The sequence below is a fragment of the Lepidothrix coronata genome, unplaced genomic scaffold (genome assembly GCF_001604755.1).
Source record: "Lepidothrix coronata isolate B3197 unplaced genomic scaffold, Lepidothrix_coronata-1.0 Scaffold47, whole genome shotgun sequence".
Classification (NCBI taxonomy): domain Eukaryota; kingdom Metazoa; phylum Chordata; class Aves; order Passeriformes; family Pipridae; genus Lepidothrix; species Lepidothrix coronata.
In genome coordinates, this window is record NW_016690227.1 from 5019528 (window position 1) to 5040482 (window position 20955).

Consider the following 20955-nt stretch of genomic DNA (forward strand, 5'->3'; position numbering starts at 1 on the left):
TTCCTCTTTTGAGCAGGCTGTGCTTTATTAACTGTGTCCTTATAATTAGGTCCATCATAAAAGAACACACAATTTATGTAATATAAATTTTATCAGGAACACACACTAAATTTCCTAAAAATCCAAAACTCATTAAGAACATACTTACTTCAAAACATCAGTTTCCACTGATAAATATGTATCCCTAAATTAACTAAGACATCAGGATAATGTTTAAATAGATTAATACCACTTCTCCCCAAAACAACAGATTCCCTTTTTCCAGTATCAAGTTGTTGTTTAAAGTCATTGGTAAAACACAGATGATCGTGCAGCTCCTAAAACGCTGATCCGTCCCAATCACATTTGACCTGAGCCTGTTCGAGAATACAGCTGAGAACTCTGGGATGATAAAGTTAGAATCTACATTTCCCAAGATGTCACTATTGTGGCTACATTTTCCCATTATTTTATTCTAATATCACAGAGTACGTGTCTTCTGTTGCTTCATGGAAAAAACATTTACATACTGGTCAGAGAGCACTAAAAAGAAACTTATTTTCCACTTATATTCTCTATCCACAATGCAGGTTGTTGTCAAACTGCCTGGTCACATAAAGTGAACAGAAAAACGAAAGGATTAAATACACAGCAGTACAGTGCAACCACAAGGCTGTAGTCTTTTAACACTATCTTACTAATATATCTATGTACCTGCATCTGTAAATATTGGAGGGGGTTATTTATTTATTTTATCTGTAGATGCTGAAGGCCATTAGATAATGAAGAGAGAGAAAAGTTTTCACTATTGCAAATGAATGTAAACACACAAAGCAACATAATCTGTGCATGGAAAGCAAGGATAGGAGTTACAAGAAACCCTTGCTTGCAAGAGATTCAACCCATCCTGAATACCGTGAGCCAACTAAACATAAAGTAGATTTTTCTTTATCCAAATGTATCACTTTTTTACTTAAGTGCAATCAAGTAAGTCACATGCACATCATATAAAATAACAAAAGACTCCTTTAGAGGATGTGGCTTTATGTGCAAGAACCAAACACAGTATCACTTGTTTCAGCAGTATGTCCTCTAATGTCTACATCTCTCCATGGAACTGCACCAGTAATACTTTTATAACAGGCAACACAAATTGCTGCAAAACATAAAAGTTGACTGAAGTTATACTTACTGTAACTTGGGAAGCATCCATGAATTGCAGACCAAAGTAATCAGTTTCCACAAGGTCCAAATGATACACAATCTGGTCAAACAACTCCTGTCCCTTTGCATTTTTCTGTAACAGAAAAGAAAGTGGGTTTTTTTATGGGTCAGTGTGGATTTGGGTGTGTTTCTTTTTAAGTTCGAATGGGTGAGAGAAGATACACAATGGAAAACAATACGTAAATAGCAATTCTATTTATCCTGGAGAATTGTATTGACATTTCTTTTTATTTCCCATAGGAAAGATAGAGTGCCATGCTGTTCCTGTCTGCAGCTATTCCAACAGCATCAGATTTCCCTCTCAAAGAAAACTTTCAAAGTTCACTGTAACTAAAAGGGTATGAGAGAAAAGAAAGGCTTATGTTCTGTAAGTGTCCTGAGTCACAGAGCCAACATTTTAGACCCCAGGAAGACAGATTCTTCAGGAAAAGCTTGCTTGACACACTGTCGGAAATCTGCTGGCTGTTATCATGTATCAACTGCAGTCATGAAGTGCCATACCACCACTGAAGCTGCAAAATAAATTCTGGACAGCCAGAATACTTGAAGAGCACGGTGAAGAAAATTAACGGGATATGATAAGAATTTTCCAGGTATGTTGCTAATTGCAAGCACATTTACAGCCTTTAAACAAAGAAACAAAACGGGGCCAAAAAAGCTGTAATTCTTACTTGCCATGCCACCTGAAACTCACAGGCGTTGAAATAAAACTAACCCCAACTATCAGCTACAGGTACTAGTACAAAAGTTAGCTGATCTTAAAGCTAGGCTGCACTGGCCTGTGTACTTGTTCTAAGGTCAAGGCAAAAACTTAGATACCCAGTTCTTCAGCACTAGAAAAGCAAAGCTTGGAGGTAGCTTTGTTTTCTAGTTTTTGCTTTATAGTGCTTCCTTTGGTGGAGCTAAAACCAAAGCTTGGTGGGTAGGAGGAAGGAGCAATAAGAAACAACTTTTTCATGTAAATCCCGTTGTGTTACTTGAGGAAGGAAGTGTTCAAGTTCTTGAGCAAAAACACCCCTTGGCTAAAAACATAAGAGACGACCATAAATCTGAGCACAAGACTGAAGCTACAGTTTTATACAGGGATCTACTTTTGTGACTGGTGCCCTTCATACACCTTTAAGAATTTCTTTTTTCAATTTTTATTTTTTAAAGCTCTAACATATTAGGCATTTCCACATCATCCCAAAATGTAGCAAAATTCACAAATTTAAGCGTTCAGTTCCTTTTGTTTGGTCTTCTGCACAAAAGCAGCATCAAATATAACATGCAGAACTCCTGTTCAGGGTTTTAAGCTGTCTAAAATCTGTCCACCAATAGACAAGATGAAGTGTTACATCTCTATTTTTTCCAAGAAGGTCATGCAAGCTTAAGTGTAGGTAGCAAATTTTATTCAAGTTGAATTTTGGGGGTTTAGTGTGGTTTGGGGGGTTTTTTACTAACAAAGCAGAAGCACAGAAATTCAATCTTATCAAATTTCAGGAGCAGCATTAGAAGCTCCATTAAAATAAGCTGCATAAAAACTTAAACATTAAATTATCATTGTAAGATACTGTTTCATTATTTTGGAGGGGCAGGAGGTGGATAGTAGACACTTTTAACCAAAGTTCAACATCTATTGAAAGCAGATGAGAATACAATGGTTTCTTAAAACAGTACATTGCTGAGAAACCATCATCTTTACTTGTACAACAGTTACTATAAACTGAACAAAAGTATCCAGAACATATTTTCCCATATGGAGTAATATCAGCACTTGATAACAGAAGTCAAACCAAAGCAGAACAAATTTTAAACAGATTCTGCTTAAATGAGGGAGGAGAAAGCCCTGCAAAGCAATAAAAGGAGAAACAGCAGAACGTGAAGAATTCACAAATCTAGGGAAAAGAGATTTGATGCCCTACAATTACTGTACTCATGGGTGTTTGCTTTATGGCATTAACTACCAGAACATGTTTATCTTCAACAGCCACACACCCAATAGAAACCAGAGAGAGCATACTCCACCTTCTGTATCCAAACAGTAGTTAATGTGTAACGTGTTTTACATGGAGAATAGCTCTGCATTGCACGGCTAGACCATAAAATGCAGTATTACATATAATCGCCAATAAGCTATGTAACATTTAACTTGTCATTAAATGAGCTTTCCCACTTAGATGATAGAGTGGCTGCAGTCAACAAATTGCTGACAAAAAAACTTTGAGATGGTACACTACAGGGCAGATAAATGCGACTAATTCATTTCCTCTACTAAAAGTAAAGGATGACCTGTTCTCCTTCATTCTGCCTCTTCACTGACTGACAACCTAGGGAGTCGGATTGTGGACTGATAAATTCACACCTATGCACTGAATGAAATGGGTGGTACAGGCAAAATAGCAGTCTTTTTCCTTAGGAATTAATATCCATGGTAGTGATCTCTAATGCAAAAAATGTCCATATGACAAGAAACTTCTAATTTTCACTGTCTTTTTCTTCTCTCTTCCTTCTAGACAAAACAGAAGCTAAAAAAATACTTGCTCTTTCAAAACCTGGTACCACATAAAGACTGAAAATTATTTCATACAATAAAATTTTTATTAATCTAATCATCTGGAATTTAATGCCTTTCTCTACAGACCTTCGACTTGTGCATATTTTCTGAAGATACATCTAAAAAAACCCAACCATAAACGACAAATATTTTGCAGTTCTACCTTGCTAGACAGATGGTTCAGAACTGTCAGATGCAAAAGACCTGCAAAAGTTACATCTCAAAAAATGAACAAACAATATACATATACTATTACGTAGAGTAATTACTTTGTTATGAAAGTTACTATAATTGGAAACAGTGATGTAATAAAAGTTGCGAAACCTTGTTTGGTTTTGTGGGGGATTTTTTGTTTGCGGGTTTTTTTTTTTGTTTGTCCTTGCTTTGTTTTTGTTTTGGTGGTGGGTTTTTTTTGTTTACAAAAAACAACCAAACAAAAACCAACCAACAGTTAAAACAGTTTCTGGGGGAGTGTTCCTTGGAGAACTTGTGTGAGCATCATGAAACCTCACAGGGAAGCACTGGCGGGCTCACAAACAAAACAACAGCTGCAACTTAAGGTAAAACTGAATGAGCATGAGGCAGACACTTGAAGAAAGACAGAAAGATTGAATTAAACTTGCAGGTTGAGGATCTCTGTGATAATGAGCAACCACTGAAAGAAAAAAAAAAAGGTGTTTCACATCAGTCACCTGTGTCTTGTCTGACAATCATGCCAGATTTTCCACTCTGTATCATGGAAGCCCTTCTCAAATAAACCCCCTTCATATCTTCTTTGTGACCATGAGTCATAGCATCAGAGAAAATTCTTACGTTAAATAAGGACTCAGTGCAAATCCTACAAGAACTCCAATGGGCATAAGTATAAAACACCTTGTACAGCCACAGTGACAGCTGCATGGTCCACACTTCAAGTAGGCTATCTTCCTAGCTGCCAGAGACTTCCAGTCTCAGGGAATCCATGGAAATTATTGTCAGCTAAAACATGACAAAACAAAGAATAACTTCTCTAATTAGAAACTCTTCCAGACTGGACACATGAATAGGCAAGAGATTTTAACATGCTTTTGGTGGATGTGAAGGAAAGGGAAAATTGATCAGTCGGGGAAAATTTTACGCCAAGTGGCTCTATCTGAACAAGCTGATTAGTGCTGATTTTAGCTGTTCCAGGGCTAACCAAAAATAAGGAAAAAAAAACACCGCCAAGAAAAGACTGAAAGCCAATTAACTTTCCAATCAAAGCCAATGTGTACCAAACTGAATAGTGAGTAGCAGCAATGAGTATGTAGGGAAGATTTAGTTTCTTTTTTGAAAGAAAGCACTGAATTATGTATTCTGAAATATGTGAAATATTTTTGCAGAGTGGGCTGCTATGCTTTCATGGCCACAGACCCAAGGTTTTAGCTTCTAATAAGTTCTTAAAGGAGCATTTGTAGCCACCAAGTCTCAGCTCCACAAGCCTCATACTGCCCTGCTCTGATGGCACCCAGCATGCCCTCTCTTTGGCATCTCCTGAAACAGAATAGCTCAATATGTTGTGCTCGGTCCTCTTACACCTGAACTATTATTAACTCAGTTTTCAAACCTAAGGCTGTATCTGTTGGCCATACTGCTCAGCAGTGGGAATTTTCTTTGCCTTTTAACAGCCACTGGCAGTGCTGTCTCCCAGTGTTTCAGACAGGCTATACATGCATAAAGCCATCTGTGCTTCTAATTAGCCTTGACTCCTGGTGCTCAGTTATCATCTGTCCTTTAACTTGCTTTCTTCTAGGTAGTCAAGCCCTCAGATTCTCAAACACATTCAGCTGTATTGAAAGCAAGCAGTAGTTCTACAATTCTAAGCACAAAAATGCAACTCTTCTACATTCTTACAAATCTATTCATTAGGTCTCTAGGAAGACGGAAAGGAGAGACACAACCCTCTTCATCCCCTAAGCTTGGTCACTGCAGGGTATATAACTACAGTGAAATTATCCTTTGGATCATGACTCTGGTAGGCACACCAGAGTGAGCTCTTAACTAAAGAGCTGCATATTACAACACAACTGCCATGGTATCTAACAGCTTCAGCCAAGCAAGCACTTGAGGCCATGGCTGGGCTGGCAAAACCTGCACTGAAAATGATGTTATCCATCCCATCAGTGCTGCCATAGGTAGTACTGTCAAAGATGGCAACACATTTTTAAATTCCAGTTTCCATGCTGCCATCCGAAGATGACACCCTGGCAGAAGGCATGCTGCAAACTAGCCATGACCTTGGTACCTGTCTCAGCTTCGTCCTGGGGACCTAATGAGCAGATTCATAAGAATGTAGAGAGAGTTGCATTTTTTGTGCTTGAAGTTATGTAAATAATGCTTACTTTTTGTAAATTCAGTGCTAATTGAAGAAAAGCAAGTTATTTCTTAACACATCATACTTCCATGAGGCTGTCTAACTTGCTCAAGCTACATGAAGATATCAAGTTATTTTCTTACCAGCCAACCATTGACTCAAGTTTTCATTTCTGGCTCTGAGCTCCCTTGAAAATGTGACACTGTTCAAATAACCATTAAGCCTCTCACCCTGTCATGGCAATACACCAGTACTGCTTCAGTGCTGAATGTGTCCAGAAGAGAACACAAGTGATGACACATGTGAGCTTTTATCTGAAGAAGAACAAAATTCATTTTAGCCCCTTTGAAAAATTAGCTGAAAACAAGAGTCAAAATCACCTCAACTTCCCCCCGCACAAAAAACTCCAAACAACAAAAAAATGCCAAATGCATACACACACCGCTAAACTCTCAGCCCTTCATAAGAGGATAAAAACATTCCCTGAATGATATTTACTTATTATAATCTTGAAAGAACAAATATTTTGCTCCCAGTCATTTCTGTCAAGGTCCCAAACTAAAAATTGCTATTTCCAGAGCAAAAACAGCTTATAAGCAAAGTTAAATAATCCCTCAAAAAATGAAAAAACAACAAAGCAAAAAAAAAAAATTAAAAAAATCCAAAACCAATAAATTCAACCAACAGATCAAGCTGATTCCTTCAAATTAGTCTCAAAGCTTATGATAAAACTAAAAGTCTCAAAAACCAGGGCTCTCACAAGTCACACCCTATCAAGGGGATAACTGGGAGCTTCAAATAAGGAAACAGCACACTACCACTTAAAAACATTCTCTGTGTGGGCAGATTGGCACATAACAGTGCAAGAGAGCTGGGTTTCTGTGACCAAGATGCCAATGAGAATTTGTAGACAGATATTAAGAAAAAAAAATCCCCAAACAGTGGGTATAGTAAACCTCACTATTGCTGCACATCAGCATTTCTCAACAGCAGTCAGACTTTCGTCACCAGCTATCGGCAAGAAGAATCAGTGTTCACTGGAGGAGAAGTCAGAACAAGAATAACTAAATAGATCACCATATTTTATGTATACCAGGCAAGTCACTAAAACCCAAATGGCAACGGACTTCCAGTCAGATCACAATATGTTTACCATGCTAGCCTGACATTGGCCAATTCCGTTGCATCACCTTATGCTTTCTACCTTTTATGTAAGGGCAGTCACGCATCAATAAAAATAAAAAATAAAATTAACACCCCACACACTAACAACAAAAAATTACAATAAAAACAAATAAACAAAAGCAAACAAAACTAAAAAACCAAACCACAAAGAATTAAGGGTGGAGAAGAATCATATGCTATTTTCAAGCCCTGCAGTAGGAATGAAGAAAAGATTTTTAATTTTTCAAAAATAGAAACTCATTGAGATGAATCAAAGATTGGAATGGTAGAACAGCACTATAGAGAACATACAGAAAATAGAGCAGAGAAGCAATTACTTTACATGCAGAACAATCATTAAATAGTTCAAACCCATGCCAAGTAAGCCATTGGAAAGATGTCTTATGTAAAACAAACATAAAACAGATCCAGGAAAGTCAGGTGAGATTTGAAGGGCAAGTATAAGGTTTTCTTTGCCAGTTCACACATCCCGCCTTCCTCACTTCATTCCCCACCTCTCAATCACATTCTGTCTCTTCCTCAAGTGACAAATACAATAACAATTGAATCAAATTTATAATATGATCTGAACAATGCTAACTTTTTCTGAAAGCTGTTTTTTCACAGTTGTTTTCAAAATAGGCACTTTCACTAGCTGAGCTTTATGGCCCTTCAAAACCTGATTATAGTAGCATACCAAGAGCCTCAGAAGTCCATTTTGCTGCTGAAAAAAAGCAGCAAGACTCTATCATGTCTTCAGCTAAGCACCACTTGCTTAGTATTTTCAGAGAAGACATTGGGACTGCCCCAAGCTGGACACAGCTGGTTTCAGCCAACTCCACAACAGACTCACTGACCACTGGAGATGGGGGGAAGGAAGTGCGTACAGAAGTCAGGAGTGAAGGAGTAGATTTGAGTTAGGGAAAGAGTTATCTTTATCTTGACCCACAAGCATTTGTTCCTATTTTTTCTCCACATTTTCTTCCCCCAGCCTGCAGATGGGGGGATGGAATGAGTGGGCTGGGTAGGAGCCTGGCTGGTGGCTAAGACTAACCCACTGCAGTGGGGAAACCCTTATGCGGGGCAATTTTACATTCCAATCAGTCATCTGAAGGGCATGCTGTCCTCAAAAAGCCTTTAATCTCTCCAAAAGTCACATGAAGGGCAAGCAGGTAATACCACGATGGTGCCCTATAAGTGCAATTACTACTGGCAACATTAATACCAGCAATGACATTTTCGTTTTATTGGACTCAGATGAAGGTGAGAGTTTCTGCTTACTGTTCCTATCACCTACATATACTACTGGCAACCCAGACCTCTTTCCAAGAGAAAAGCACTGTCAACACTTCTAAATGGAATCCTCAGGCAATAGATAAAAGAAACCATCGGCCACAGAACAAAGCAGTAAAAAAAAAATCCTCACCTGTAACTTTATGTTCTAGAAGTCAGTCTGGACTCTCGTTATTTCAGATACAGAGAGGTTACCCCATCACATTTCTACACTCAGAGGCATGATAAAAAAGGGTTATTTGTATAGAAAGAAGAATCTTTTTCACCCCTAGAATGCCAGCTCCCTCTCCTGACTCACTTGAAATATTACATGTACCTTAGGTTCAAACACACAGCCAAGGAAACAAGGAGTAGCTAGGATGAGAAGAATAAAAGTCTATGCTGAGACTTCTTAACCTAAATGATTTCACTCAAAATATAATTTACAGTTCTGCATTCCCAGAGGAAGAGGTAGAATTTGATAAAGCTAACTATGGGTGTTGAAGTGGCAGCCACCTCTAAGAGACAATACCATCAAAACCAACACATAACGTTATGCTTTATGCTTTCATTGCCTGTTGCCTTGCTGCACAAATCATGGTGGGATAGAGGTGCCATGGAGAGCTAGAGAAAATTTTAGGTAATGACTTTAAATTGTATTTGAGAAATAACATGGAACACCAGAATAAGCTAAGTTTACCTAAAAGAGAATTAGGAGAAAGAGGCAAGTGCTATCAGAAGAGAATCTTAGAAGAATTTAGCAAAGGATCTTCATTTTCTTATGCTAATGACAGTACCAAAGTTTCAAATGACATCCTTGCTTTCTTATACATCTGCATTTGAATGCTCCATGAGTAGAAAAGGTTTTAAATGGAAGCAATTGAACAAACAGCATTTTCCATACAGACAGTCTTTCGTACACAATTCACATGTATGTGTGCCCAACTCAACTCTTGCCAATTTTTTAAACTTGTTTTTAAATAGGACATGTTTTGACTGTCTACAATAAAACGGTTTACCCATAAGGCTTTGCTGGCAACCTTGCTTCAGCACAGATGTAGTTCAGACCAGCAGTAATGCCCAGTCAAACACATGAACAACACAAGCCAGAAGTACTTCACATAAATTAAGGCTGCAGGGTTCCCACTATCCCAGCTAGACAAGTCACAGGTTGTGTTTCTGGCTCTTACCCAAGAGGTCTGTTAGGGCAGCTGTACAGCTAAATGCCTTGTAAAGAACTGGCTACAGAGGGAAAGTTACATCAGTTTAACATCACTACTAATTTAAGTTAACAGTGCTTTCAAACCCTCTCCCCACAAACATTCACTTGGGCCACACTCCACAGCCTGGTATGGGGCCTGGTATGCCAAAAGCTGAACACTGGTATTGGGGCAAGGAGGAAGCCACAAAGCTGTGTTGTGGCTGGTAGGCAAAACCTAGGATGGCTGCTCTAAGAATTGGTATCTTACACAATGCCTTATAGATCGTGTCTGTTGAGTGCATAGAACAAGATCCCCACCACCATCACCTGCTGACCCGTAAAAGCAAAAAGGTGCAGATTCCTTCAGTAATAATATCACGTCATGTAATGCTGCACAAATTTACTTTTATGTGTGTCTGGATAAAACAAAGTGCTTCCTTAGAAGCACTTCTCCAGCATAATATTCCACACTGTTTACACCCACGTAATTCACATTCAATTATTTCTATGTCTATTTATTTTTTTACTTAAATAATACATACTATTTGTGGCATTTTTCATAGCAGAAAATTAATTCTACATGCATGCTAACATTATTATTAATCATCTACATTAATTATCTTATAATGTGCTAAACTTTCCATACAAATGGTATTTATTGTTAATCACCCTAACAGTTACGGTCAGTAAAAGCAAGTTCAAAGATTTGAAATATAGAAGCAGTGACCAAAAAGGAGTTTAGAACCTGAGGACAAAGCTCTAAGGTGGTCTTTCCTCAGAAGCTCTATTGATTTAAAATGCAAAGAAACTCTTTTAAAAGTTATTTATTCAGACAGTCAACTGACTTCAGCACTCTTCACTCTTTGTTCTTTCACACACTAAGTCATAGGACCTCTCCAAAGAATCAACCTCAATAATTTGCTTCTCTTTGAAGAGAACCAGAAATCCAGAGATTCAGAAAAGTCGGTAAAAGCTCTTAAACTGTAGCTTTATAATCAGCAGCTTTAAAAACAGAGGAAGATCGAGAAAGTCTGCCATCAAAAATATTTCATCTAGTGGGCAGCCAGGAAGACATAATTCTTTTTAAACACCAACATAATTAGTCAAATATATGCAATTAATGATAATCACTACAAATCACATTTCTTTCTAGAAAGACAGAATATGCAGGAGGAAAAGCCATGTGTTTTTTATTTAAAAACCTCAGTAGAATAATCAAAAAATAGTTAGAATAAACAGTTCAAGCTTATAGAAATCACCTCTCTTCGATGATGCTACTGCTCAGTTAGAATTAATGGTAGACCTAAGTTTATTATAAAGTACAGCACTCTAATCTTCTCACTGCTGCAAAAGAATTACATGAGACAAGATAAATTCTCATCATGCTATAGAATTCAGCTTCTTGCTGTTATAAATGTTCAGATCTGAAGGACAAAAGGACACCTTACAGTACTGAAATATGCATGGCAGCACAAAATTCTGTTTATCTTTATTCTAAAGAATGAATAAGGACTGATGTGTCTAGGGGTTTTTTTAATGAATAAAGTTAGAAGTTCTGAGTGTTAATATGAGGAGCAGAAACACTGGATTTTAGCCAAAAATGATTTCTTACATTTCATGCCAATCAACAGATCATCCAATCCCGTTAAGTGGGTGAGAAGATAAAAGCAGTGATTATTAACAAAACCTCTGACCTCAGAGTCAGGATGCAGAAATGCACAGTATTAATCAGAATCTGGAAAAATGACTTTCTCAAAAAAGACAGACAAGAAGAACCACAAATTCGCATAAGTGTCAGGCTTCTCTGTCAGGCTCCCTGCAAGCTGCAATTTTTGCTGCCTACTTGTAGAGAATATTGTGTGCTAGCACTTCCTCCAGATGTACTCTAAAAGAGCGTTCAGAATTTTTAAGGCAAAAATACAGATGAAAACAGATTATCAAAGGTAAATGCTACATGTATATACATTCCTGAGAGTATAGATAGATTAGCAGTAGTTAGAAAGCTGCCCCACATATGGTTTGATTTGAAAATCTAATTGCAGCAGGCTGCAGTTTTTAGTAATTTGCAGGAAGGTTTGAGTTTTGTCCTTCACTTTGAGGGTTGGCTGCCCAACCTACTCCATGTCACTAAACGGATTCCAGAAATTTACATGTCAAGGGAAATAGAATCCAAAAGACTATAATGGAAATTAAGTCCAAGCACCATAAAGGAGTAAAAGAATAAAGTATCGGCTTTTCAGCTGGCTTATTTATACCTGTGTATTAACAACACCTCAATAGGACAAACATAGGGAAACTTTGCCACAGGACTGCCAGAGATTCAGCAGAACTCATGAAGCTGGTGACACTCCCAGTTTACTGTGACAAGTTAATGGGACATTCCTTGTGGCAGTTTCTTTTCACCTGTGCATTTTACCTCAACAGCAGTTTTGCTATGCTTGACAACTTTTGCAAAAATTTTTTTCTCAGAGTCTAAATCTCAAGACAGATTAGACCAAACATTCCAAATTGGCCAGTCACACGTGGCTGAACTGCTACCATCTCAGTTGTCTAAAATAACAACTTGATTTTTAAGTGAAACAATTTTTTTAATTCAGGGAAACACAAGGCAATAATGCCTTACTCACGGTATGAATACATCAAAGTCCATATCCAAAAGTTACTGTAACACGAAGCCACTTCACAGAATAGCTTTTAGTTGGAGGGATAATGAACTAGTTAAAAATGAAACCACTCTTTGGTGGCTCCAGCAAAGACTGTACCACCAGTTCTTTGAAGTTGCAAGACAATGTCCATGCAGATTCTAACAAAACCCTTCATTTACAAAGCAAACAAAATCAGTAAGGGGCTTTTTATCTCAGAATAATTTTATTTCACAATGAAAGCAAACACAAGAGCAGGGAATTCCCATGATCTCACAATATTTCAATTAAATATTCAATGGAATCTAAACCACCAGCATTAATACCAAGCACTTTGACGATCTGAAAAGCCACTATGTCACTGGAGGATCAGACTTTGCTGTCTCAATTCCCTGTTCTACTACTAATCATAAAATCACAGCATACAAGGTTGCAAGGGACCTTAAGGATCTTCTGGTCCAACCTTTCTCGGCAGAAGCAGAGTCTAGAGAAGATGGCCAAGCACCCTGTCCAGGTCAATCTCCTGGGGAATCCACCACTTTCCTGGAAAGATTATTAATGTAAACAATGTTTCTCAGTTCCAGGCTTACAGACTTGGACAGAGTCAAGAGCAAACTCAAGTTCTTCTGTTGGAGCAAAGTTATGCAAGCCAAACTCTGACTGTAGCGACAGTTTTGCTGCCTAATGGCTTTTACATGACACCGACAACTCAGTTGACTTCAAAGTCATACATATGTAGCCAGAAGAGCCTTTAACTGCAACCAAACACAACACCATACTGATGATACAGGAAGAACAAGTGTCAACTCACTTGTTCAGCTGCAGGATTCTGAAAGAGACAGCATGTGATGAAGTTTATTCAGGCTGAGCAACAAAGCACCATAACTGTTGACACAGCCAGAGAGTCTGTAGATTAAGAGAGACTTGTCTTTCATCTCACTGTATAGAAAATACCATATGTTGGGGAAAACAAGCAATTTAGATGAAGAGTGATAAGCTGAATGCTCAATCACTCACCAATCACACACACTGAAGATCTTAAATTATGCCTTTTTAAAATCTTGGATGAAAGACCAACAAAAGTTGTTTATCTCAATTGTTGGGTTTTCAACACGGTCTCCCACAACATCCTCACATCCACACTGGGGCATTACAGTCTAGGCTGCAGGGAGACAGCCTGCCTCAAAGTGGTCTTCGGCACAGGCTGCAGGGGAATCCGTGCTCTATGACTGGAGCACTTCCTCCCCCTCCTTCCCCACTGACCTTGGTGTCTGCAGGGCTGTTTCCTTCATATTTTTCTCACTCCTCTGACAGCCGTTGTGCGGAGCTTTTTTCCCCTTCTTAAATATGTTATCACGGAGGTGCTACAACATCGCTGATAGAGTCAGCACTGGCTAAGTCTGAGCCTATCTTGGAACCTGCTGGAACTGCCTCCCTCTGACATGAGGACAGCTTCTGCTATCTTCTCACATTAGCCATCCCTGCAGCCCCTCTGCTACCAAAACCTTGCCATGCAAATCCAACACAAACGCTTACCCTCCCTCGCAAACTCCACTGTCTTTCTTTGGTATCTAGGCTTCTCATACATCATATACAGATTGCTAGGCCTTCAATATGAAATTCAAAATAACCAGTGTTCAGTGAGAGGATGGAGAGTCTTACTGTCCTAGTTCAAGACAAGGTTATCTTAGATCTGTCACACTCATTGTTACCAAAAGGCAATACTCTCTACCCACAATACAGACCACTGAACTCACATTCTAAATGAGTGATAAAAACTTTCATTGTCTGAGAAGTAGGTTGTCTCCTTTGTCTGTCTCTCACATCCTCCCTCCTCACTTCCAACTTTCAGAGGAGGAAATGATTCTACCCTTGTTATTCAATAATTTTGGGCATTGAATTAAAAGACAACTTTTTTATATATATAATATTTTTATCGAAAGAAACACAACCAACCAACAAAATAGAGGTTATTTTGATGTGAGAGCACTCTCTGCTTTCTGCTTAGAGATTCTATGCAAAGGGTAGTGCCAAGACCCCATGGACCACGGGGAGTCAGCATGGAGTGCACACCTGCCTGCAAGCAGTGCCAAACGCTTTCCAGCTTCATTTTCACAACATCCAGGGGCTGTGAAATCCAGGACATATTGGAAATTGTCCTTTGTGAGTTATTTTCTCATTCCTAGTGAATTCATTTTTCCCAGTGAATCATGAAAACACAAGATTTACAAACTACAATATTACAAATATTTAACAGTTTGAAACATTTTTAAAGCTTTATGTTACTTTAAATGTAAACATAGGTTTAGATTTATTATCTCCCAATCCATGTGAGTCATAAATGCTCCCATTTTCCCCTACCCCTAATTTAAGCTTCCTGCAAGTGAACAGACATAAGATTGACAGTTTGTCGGTAACAAGACTTTGCTGACATTGTGTGTAACTCATACTGAATTAATGCCATTTTGTTTATGTGCAGCATTTAGAAGCAAAGCATTTTCTCAAGTAGTTCCAGTTGTCTTCTAGTTTTCAACACTGTAAAAGCTGCTAGTTATTTTGAATTTTCAGGATAAACCATGAACTTGGGCAAGTATTAAATTCTAAGAATTTGCTGAAGCACAAGGATAATGGTAGGCATCAAACAATCGTTTCTGTTATTCTCCTCTGAAACGCCTATTTAGTCAAGTGTAGCTGAATAAAAAATGGAAGCCTAACTACTCAAAACAAGCATTTTTCAAAAAATGCATTGGTGTAATACATCTGGTTCCCAAGACACAAGATCAAATAACTGTTTTCAGAAAGATGCATGTATAACAAATTTGTTTTTAACCCAACACAGTCAATGCTTAAAACATCATCTCCTAGAGAGCCACCAGTTGTCTTCAAGACCCTGGAAGGGATACACGGAGAAGGAATGAGTTACAGCTTGTTTACCATCTGGATAGAGATGGATGCTTTCGTGGTAACTGACATTCCACTTCCCTCATGGACAGGCTGTGCCACAAGCAATCTATTCCAGAGTAACTTCTGCACCTTGGAAAGAGGAAGTTGTCAGCAAGCTGAGCACCCATTTCAGAATAGGAAGTCTGCAAGGTAACCATTGCAGAACAACTCTGCTAGAACTACTATGGCTAAGTTCCTTATGCTGTTAAGTCTTAATACTAAAAACTATGTTAAACACGTATTTTCCACTGCATAGTGAGACTGACTCAGCAAAGACTAAAAAGGGTTTACAAGGCATATCAAAGACATTGCTTGAAACAAAAAAAAATACTAAAAAACTCCCCAAACAACTGCAAATTGTCCTGAACAGAACCCATGAAGATGAGTAAGAACTCAGTGTAGTCTGTACTCATTGGTGTCTTTCACTAGTGACATTTGCATCACGCTTAGAGATGAGAATTTAGAAAAATTGGAAATATCTTCCTCACTTTGGAAAATATCAGCAAGTATGCTGCACTATTTACAAAGCTTCACAAGGAAAAGAGAACTGCCTTATTTATATGTCAGAACAAGCTGGTGCACATGTAGCACTACATAATGGAACAGACATCACATACTGTATTTTTATCATGCACTAAAATCGCATCTTAATTTTTTTCAACAGTTTTAGATGTCATCTGTACTTTGTAGCAGTCCAGCTACTGATCCTGCATTCTTTTTCCAGCACCTTCATAAACTAAATTTTACTTTAAAGTTTCCAGATAGAGTAGGTGTTAGTGAAGTCAAGTAATATTTTCTTCACATAATGTTACAATATTAATACAAACGGAGTGTTTTTGTCTGTATTAAACATTGCAGGCAGATCAGCTAGCCGGCAAAGACAGGATGCAATACCAAGAGAGCGCATCTAACATCTCAAATGATATCAACCCAGAAACTGAAGGATCAAAGTCACTGCAGTGAAGCAGAGGAGAAAGACTTTAACTGAAAGAAGTGAAGGCTGCAACTATGTGCAGATTGAGGAGTCAAGAGAGGCCAGCAACAAAACCAAAAAGAAGTGAACAGGAACCACAGAAGCAGATGCAAATTTTGAAATATATGCGGTACAAATGAAGAATTCAGCCTGGAGAAGAGACAATGTGGAGACAGACATAAAACCAGCTAGTCATCTTCTACCAGCATGGAACCCACAGGGATTACTAGCATTAATAAAACAACAAACACCTTTCTGTTACCTGGTATACATAGTGAATCTTATAAGATCTGCTTGAGGTTATAAATTTATCTTGCTGCATGATATTGCAATGCCCAGTATAATCATGCCTTAATTGTGCCAAGTTGGCAGCACTAAATATGATCTAGATGCTCATACTGTAGGCCTTGCACAGCTCCAGGACTTGGAAGAGACCTTCTGTTTACTTTTTGCCTAAACACAGCTATTTTAAGTTCAAGCTACTTAAGAAGTTGTTCTTTAATTATAAAAACATATGTAAAAAAAACAAACCTGGAGACCCCAGAGGGGGAAGTAGACGGCACTGGGAAAATTAAGCAGAAAAGATGTTTACAAACAAATTTATTAAAACTGAAAAGTTTTCCAAAATCGACAAAATTCTTGCATACGTAAATAATTGTAATACAGAACTGACTGCACTACAAGAATCAAGGTGCAGGATTGAAAAGAATTGGGCAATCACTTGGCAGAAGGCCCTGCGTCAACAGCCTATACTCAAAGGATTGCCCAAGCAACACCTTGCCCAGATAAACAGTTCTAGAAAGTTGTGCAACCAACTGAAGTGCCAAAGCCTCAAATTAAGAGAAAGGAAGCACAACTCTCACACAACCCAATTTCATGCTACAGCTTTCAAACACAAACTCATGAGCAACTCACTTGGATTTTATTCTTCTGGTTCACCACACATGCCCACTATGGAATAGCTAGACCTAAAGATTATTTAAAAATTATCATCGGTTCCAGACAACAGTATCAAGTGTAGCAGCATGGCATCCTACTTCTAAAAAACAACAATTAAGCAGCAACTATAGTGAAGGTAGGGTGATAATCAGTGATGTCCTAGTAAGAATAGAAGATTATTTCATATTAAACATAGTAAGGACAGAGACTTGGACTGTGTTGCTGCAGCAAGTCAATGTTCATACTCACAGAGTAAACTAAGTCTTCTGATATGAATATACCTAGTCTTTACTAACTCTTGAAGCCACAGACAGGGATTACTAAATATACTCTAAGAATTTACAAGCTCTCTACTGCTTTCAAGTTACTTGCTTCCTACTGTGATGAACTTGAATTGCCATCCATCAGTGACAGAGAAAGCCCTGGTGACAGACATGACGATTTAGTGAAACACAAGGAGCTTAAGAGCCAGCTGCTTCTGAGGAACTCCCAGTTTCCCCAAACAGTCACATGTGTGCATGGGTACACATGTGAAAATACTCACGCACACAAGGTCCCACTTTCTCAGCTCCATTTTAGTCAAGAGGCTGATTGGAAGCAATGAAGCCCACAAGGATACTAAGGGTTCTCCAAAAGCTCTGTTAGAATTCCATTACCAGGAAGGAATTTCTCATAATTATGGGGAATATAAAAATAAAAACCAACAAAACTTGCCTAGCATAACTCTGCCTAGAATTCCAGTCCCTCGTTAGGAAGAAAAGACAGACTGCAATCTTGAAGCCTGAAATACTACTACATTTCCTGAGGACAAAGCCCAAAAGACTACCAGTGCCAATGTAGAATAAAGCATTCCTATTTAAAGGGACACAACTGTGGCTCACTCTTCTCCCATCTCTCCCCCTACACACTAGAAGTATATTCATTAGCTGCAAAACATGCTGCTAGGGCATGTTTAAATATCGCCAGTGAATTCAGAGAAGTTTCACATCTAAACATATACACTCCCAAGAAAAATAAAAGAAAAACAAACCAAAATAATGTAAAATTATCAAAGGGCAGGAAGTTCCAATATATCCCTTGTCTTGCATATCTAAACACAATAAGGGTAGATGGATGGGTTAATAAAACAGCCAACTCCCGAGAACTTTTATGAGTAGAGATTTCACAGTTTCTCTGTGAGAGAATGACTTGGTCTAGTGCTATACTACCTTCCCAGTGGAGTAATTTTTCATAATGTTCAGTGTGAACCTCTGAAGCTGAAAAGAAGTCTTTGGTTGTTTTACGTCATCTGCCTCCACCAAGAAAGCTTGGCTCCATCATCTTTCTAACTGCCCTTCAAATAGTTGCAGACTGCAATTATCTTACTGTACATCAGACAAAGCTCACTCCATCCACCTCCCCTTGCAGGTCATGAAGACCACCCTGACAATCATTCATTGAAACATATGCAGTTTCTTGACATTTATTTTAGTAGTGGGCCCAAAAGGAATGTTCCTGGTATAGGCTCATCAGTGCCAACTACAGAGCAACAATAATTTCCCTTAATCTGCTGGCTGTACTCCTAATGTAGCATGGTACTGGATTTATTGACAATGACAGCACACTACTGGTTCATATTCAACTTGGTTTCAACCATAATATCCGGTCCTTTTGAGTAAAGCTGCCACTTGGCCCATCAGTTCCCAGCTGTACTGATTCACAGTACTATTACGCCTCAGGTGCACAACTTTGTGTTCTACTTCATGAAGGCTTTGACAGACCAAGCATTAAGTCTCTCAAAATCCCTTGGGATTTATGCTTTGCCATATGTCACGTCAGCCACTCCCACTAATTCAGTGTAATTTGCAAATATATGTCATCATCCAAATCATTAAGTATTGAAAAATATGGACCTCAACTAACCTTTGGCGTACTGCGCTCAGTCAGCTGCCAGCTGCATGTCGAGCTATTGATAATAGTCCAGCTGATTTTCAACCCATTAAGCAGATTGTTCATACTTCCAGATCACACTTCCCTCAACTTCTAACTGTGAATGTAGTTGCAGACAGTGTTCTGATATATATATCCACTGTTCCTCTGTCATTCATAAAGACAGCCATTTTTCCACAGAAGGCAGTGAGATTGGGTAAACAGGCTCTTGCTAAATGCGCACTTTCAAGAATTAAATTCTTGACCATGTATTTGGAAACTTAACCCATGTGGAATCATGAACTTTCCAGGGATGGAAATAAGGCTGAAAAGCTTATCACTTTCCAAGTTTTGCACTACTTTCTTGAAGATGAATATAGGATTAGCCCTTTTCCATAATTTTTTCCTTTTTCTACTAGTATACCTGTAGAAGCCCTTCCTATTAATAATCATTAGCCCTTACTCTGCTGAGCTTTGGCCTTCCAGTTTTCATCCTTAAATACATGAGTAATGCTTTTATACTCTTGTTGCTGGTCCATGTTTCCACTTCTTATATCCCCCTTTTCTGTGGTTTTGTTCATCAAGAAGCCTCTTCCTTAGTCAAGTGGGCTTTTCTGTTCAAAGTCCTGATCTTCCTGGAAAATGAGACGGTGTTTTCTTGAGCTGTCCAACAGCTCAGATTTTTAAGTTTCCTTTTTAAGCCCTTTATTGAACACCTCCCCTGGGGATTCTAATTTAACAAATTCTCAGATAAGCCACAGTCCAGACCACAGCTTTCCAGATTTCTCCAAATCCTGAACTCAGTGTTCTCACAATTACCCAAGATCCACCAGCCTCTTTCATCTTTGTTGCCCAATGAGTCAAACAGAGCATTACTCCTGTCTGCTAGGAATTCATCAGCTCTACCTTCTAGGAACCTCCAATGCTGTTGGAGGCTCAAAGTTTTGAGGCCTTCTTAGCAGACGTCTGGACAGCTGAAAGCCTCTGTGAGGACAATGGTTAGACCTCTAATTATTTTCAGAAAGTATTAACCAAAACTTCCATCTCACCAAGTCATCTGTACCTCCCGAACAACATAACTTGTGTTCCCTCCTCTCCAACTCTGTCCTACAGACTCAACAATCATATCTCTGCTTTCATGCTAGAGCTCTATGCGGACAAGGAGCTTCCTAACTTAGACTGCAGCTCTCCCTCTTTTCCATTTGGTCTTTCCTAAACAGCCTATACCTACCTGTGTGACTGTGTTCTACCCATACATGTGACCTCACCAAGTTTCTGGGATTCCAACAGTGTTACAATACTGCAACTCCACTGAATAAAACTTTATTTTAACAGAGTTGGGCACAACCCAAAATTAAAGACTTCAACAGAAAGCCACAGCAGAAAGTATTTGTCTTTTTTAAAAGGGAATGACATGACATTCAGATATTTAACTGAAAATGTTCATTTTGTTACTTGTTTAAATGAAAACAAAATAAATTTCTCCACTGTTTCTTTTAGCCTACAAGAACTTCAAGATAGGAAATCATCACTATAAGTTGATTTTAAAAATAAGCATGTGAAAAGTACTTTCATTAAGAAGTTTTTGACCCATCCATTCACAGAACGGATGTTTCAGATTCAGCCACTAAATCCCAGTTCTTAAGACATTTTGAAAGGGCTGTAAAGATCGGAGAAGATTCCAATGACTAGGCAAAAGCAAATGTTGTATTTATCTTCAAAAAGAGTAAATATACAACCTGAAGAACTACATGTTGGTCAACTTCAATCTGTGTGAAAATCACGAAACCTATCTTCTTAGAAAAAACAGTAGGGCACACAAAGCGGATGATGGAGAAAAAC

The 20955-nt window shown here is 38.5% G+C and overlaps 1 protein-coding gene across 5 annotated transcripts in view; it reads right to left on the bottom strand.

The window, feature by feature from the left end:
- The window catches only part of EPB41L4B (erythrocyte membrane protein band 4.1 like 4B), a 173375-nt gene that overhangs the window by 120647 nt on the left and 31773 nt on the right, over positions 1–20955 (bottom strand). For all 5 annotated transcript variants that reach the window (XM_017814908.1, XM_017814911.1, XM_017814910.1 and 2 more), the window contains exon 2: positions 1172–1276. In XM_017814908.1, the coding sequence (XP_017670397.1) occupies positions 1172–1276 (105 nt within the window). The remainder of the gene's footprint in view (positions 1–1171; positions 1277–20955) is intronic.